This window comes from Microtus ochrogaster, linkage group LG7_11 (assembly GCF_000317375.1).
Source record: "Microtus ochrogaster isolate Prairie Vole_2 linkage group LG7_11, MicOch1.0, whole genome shotgun sequence".
Taxonomy (NCBI): domain Eukaryota; kingdom Metazoa; phylum Chordata; class Mammalia; order Rodentia; family Cricetidae; genus Microtus; species Microtus ochrogaster.
The window spans coordinates 363134-367379 of record NC_022032.1 but is presented as its reverse complement, the minus strand read 5'-3'; the positions used below and the strand labels follow the sequence as shown (position 1 = coordinate 367379).

Genomic DNA, 4246 nt, shown 5'->3' with positions numbered 1-4246 from the left:
TGTCTGCATGTCACCATGCTCCCCTCCAGCACCATGTCTGTCTGCATGTCACCATGCTCCCCACCATGGTGTATATGCACTGAACCTTGGGAACTGTAAGCGAGCCCCAGTTAAAGGTTTTCCTTTATTGGAGTTGCTGTGGTCATGGTCTCTTCCCAGCAGTAGACACCCTAACTAGGACAGCAATTCACTTCAGTTGGCTTTGAAACAACTGTGTGAGAAGCACTCAGGGGGTGCTGCACAAGACAGCACAGGTGTCTTAAGAACAAGTGTCCAGTGACTTCCTTGGTCCTTTAACCACGACACTGGGCCATAGGACCTGAGCCATTCTCTCTATGGAGCTAACGGAGATCAGCTGCCTGGTGCCGAGCTTTCAGAGCAGCTGAATCCCTTCCCATGCTGCGGTCTGTTGCCCCATCAACTACCCCCTAGCAGCTTCTCTAGCGGCTTCCAGCTTTGGATGCCATGCAACCACACCCCTGCTTTTCACTCGATAAGGCTCAGAACATAAAAAGATTTTGTTTTGTTTTTTGTTTTTGTAAAAATGTGGTTTATAACCTTCATAATACTGTCTTCTACTGCATTAACACAACACATACCTTTGATCATAATAACACACAGCACACACCTTCAATCATAATACTGTCCTTCTGCCACATTAACACAACATACACCTTCAATCACAATACTGTCGTCTGTCGCATTAACACAAAGCACACACCTTCAATCATAATACTGTCTCCTACCATATAACACACAACACATGTTCGAATCCAGCTGTACTCATAAGGAAGCTTACCTCGATCTGGCCATGCTCTTTGAAGGAGAGTTTGATGTAGGAGTTTTTACTGCTCTGGAATGGACCGGGCTCTTTGTTAGAAGGAGCTGGGTGCAGATGAACCACGATTTTGGCACTAATGAAACAGCATATATGTTGATGAATTTTTAAAATCACTAATTCTGTTTCTATAACTTTTCATTTGCTTATTTACTTACTACTTATGTATTGTTTTGAGGCAGGATCTTACTGCGTAGCTCTGGCAAGCCTGGAATTTGCCATGTAATCCAGGCTGGCCTCCAACACAGAGAGATCCCCCAGCCTCTGCCTCCCATGTGCTGAAACTGAAAGTGTGTGGCACTACAATGAGCACTATTTTTTAAACATGTTGTACATTTCCAATCACTCTGCAATTCATAGAGAAATAATGAATTTCAAAAACATTCCTTTCTAATTTATATTCAGAATCATTAAAACCTGCAAAAATAAAACTTGTAAGATATAAACTAAATGCCATTGGCTATACAGGTAAAATAAATGCATGGCTTTAGAAATGAATTCAGAATAGTTTTGTAATGTTTTGAGTGGTTTATGCCTAGGTTTCCCATCCAGAGTCACCACCTGAGGTCACATGGGGCTATCACTTCTGCCAAAGCAGTCTACCTTACCTACCTGAAAACACGTGAAAAGTTACCTGTAAAATGGGCTGATATTTTAATAAAAACTCAGCCCAAACTAACGTCCTACAGTGTCGTTTGCTGGAAATGCCGCTCATGCAGCAGCATCTAGACCTAACGATAAGGACAACTCTCAAACCCCGCGGACCTAGGGAGATCTGTGTGTGGCAGCAGCAGCATCTTGGTACCGTTAAATGCATACAGACCTGCTTCATCAGGGTCTAGCCTGGGGACTCCTCCTGATCCTCCTCCCACACACCCTGCCCAAACCCCGTATCTAGACACTAGAAAATGGAAAGACAGGCAGTGCTCATGGATTGGTAGAATTACCACTGTGAAGATGACTGTCTTATTAAAAACTATTTATTGATTCAATGCAATCAAAATCCAAAACAGTATCTCACTCTGAACTGAAACAGAAAAAGGGAAAAAAAGTTTTCCTAAAAATCATATGGAACCACAAGGATCTCAGAGAGCCAAAAATACTGAGAGGTTCTGGAGAGGTTAGCATTTCAGAGCCATAGTAATAAAACACAGATGGGCACACAAACCAATGTGACACAACTGAAGACCCAAGTATGAGTACATAAACTTCAGCAATTTAATATATGACAAAAATGTAAAAAAAAAAAAAACCCACAAAACGTAAGTTGGAGGGAAAAAAAAAACATCTTCAACAAATGGTGCTGGGAAATATGGATTGACATGCAGGAGAATGAAATTAGACCCTTATCTATCACCTTGCATGAAAACTAACCCCAAATGGATCAAAGACCTAAACGTGAAACACTGAAACACCACTATAACAAAACATGGGCAGTGTCTTCCGTGATACAGATGTAGGGAAGGATTTTCTGAATAAAACTCCATTTGCTCAGGAATCAAGGCCAAAAACTGATGACTAAGAAGTTTCTGCACAGCTAAAGAATCAACCAATCATGTGGAGAGGAAGTGACAGACTGGGAGAGAATCTTCGTCAGCTATACATCTGATAGAGGATTACCCTCCACGATATAGAGAATCCAAACAACAAAGAATCAAAGAAACGAAAACCAAATGACCCATTTAAAAAATATGCTTGGGATCTGAACACAGAGAAGAAATATCTCAAAAAAAAATGTTCATTCTCCCTAGCAGTTAGGGAAGTACAATCAAAACAATTTCAAGATTCCATCTTACTCCAGTCAGAATGGCAAAGATGGCCATGTTCATCGCTGCTCTGTTCACAATAGCAGGAATGGAAACAACCTACATGTCCTTCAACCAGCAAACACATAATGAAAATGTGCCACACATGGGCTGGAGAGATGGCTCAGAGGTTAAGAGCACTAGCTGCTCTTCCAGAGGTCCTGAGTTCAATTCCCAGCAACCACATGGTGGCTCATAACCATCTGTAATGAGATCTGGTGCCCTCTTCTGGCCTGCATGGATAAGTGCAGACAGACACTGTATACATAATAAAATAATAAATAAACAAATCTTTAAAAAAGGAGAAAATGTGGTGCACATATACTATGGCATATTATTTAGCTATAAAGGTACTTGCAGGTAAGTAGACAGAACTAGAAAATATTGTATTGGTTGAGGTGCCGCAAACTCAAAAACAAATGTTACATGTTTGCTCTCATCTGAGGTCCTTAACTTCTTTATTCTTTAGGTTCTTCGGTTTGAGTACATATCCTGGAGTAACCTCAGAAACAAAGAGTGAAAAAGACCAAAGTGGGGGGAGGAGCAATAGAGAAATGCTTGAGCAGCAGGGTACAGCAGATTTGAAGGGGGAAATGAGACAAATGGGCACAGGGGGCTTTAATTAGGGCAGTAGAAGGAGAGAAGAACTTTTTTGTGAATAAAGGTTTTAGAGCTCACTCAGGGTAGTGGTGGTGCATGCCTTTAATTCTAAGCCCTTGGAGGCAAAGGCAGGGGATCTCTGTTGTGTTCGAGGCCAGAGCGGGTTCCAGAACAGCCAGGGCTACAGAGAGAAACCCTGTCTGGAAAACACAAAACAACAAACAAACAAACAACAGAAAGATTGTTAGGCCTCACCTCTTCCCAATTCCGGCCGCCTGTTCTTCGATGAACACAACCTGGGACAGAGGAATGGCCATGCAGCACTCCTGGGAGGAAAGCAAAGGAGAGAGCTCTGTACGCGGTCAGAGGATCAGTCCAGCGGCAAGGGAGTGCTGTTCCCCTGTATTGCTTAACCAAACTGCTCACTTTAGCCAGGCCAGGAAGGCACATGCCTGGCAGGGGCTCTACCGTAGCTACACTCCCAATCTCCTTAATAAACTTAAGGAAAACTGAAATAAAACTCTGTGCTGCCATTTGTGCATGGGCGAGCATAAGGAGAGGTTTAAAGGCAAGCGCAGGACTAGCAAGATGGCTCAGAGGGAAAAGGTGCCTTCCCAAAACCTAAGCCTGAGTTCCATCCCTGGGATCCCACGGGGGAAGGGAGAAGTCTGCAAGCTATCCGCTGCCCTCTGCATGTGCACAGCGGTACGCCCACACTCGTGGACACACAGAATATGATAATAAATCAAATTAAACCAGGAGGTGATACCTCTCTAATCTTGGTACTAGTGAATCCGAGACAGAAGGATAAGGAGTTTAAGGCCAGCCTGAGCTATACAGTAAGACCCTGTTTCAAAAAAATAAAAGTAAAATGGGGGTGCAGGGTTGGCTCAGCAGTTAAGAGCGTTTGCTGTTCTTGCAGAGGGGCAGAGTTCAGTTCCCAGTACCTATGTTGGTCACTCTAGTTTCAGGGACTGTCCTCTGTCCCCCATAGGCCCCCACA

General features: G+C 43.3%; 1 protein-coding gene across 1 annotated transcript in view; it reads right to left on the bottom strand.

Moving 5' to 3' along the window:
- Positions 1-3563, bottom strand: part of LOC101998348 (vacuolar protein-sorting-associated protein 36) — a 16822-nt gene extending 13259 nt beyond the window's left edge. The window contains exons 1-2 of the mRNA XM_013352047.1: positions 3499-3563; positions 800-914 (exon numbers count right to left, since the gene is read on the bottom strand). Of these exons, the coding sequence (XP_013207501.1) occupies positions 800-914; positions 3499-3560 (177 nt within the window). The 5' untranslated portion in view covers positions 3561-3563. The remainder of the gene's footprint in view (positions 1-799; positions 915-3498) is intronic.
- Positions 3564-4246: the final 683 nt, after the last annotated feature.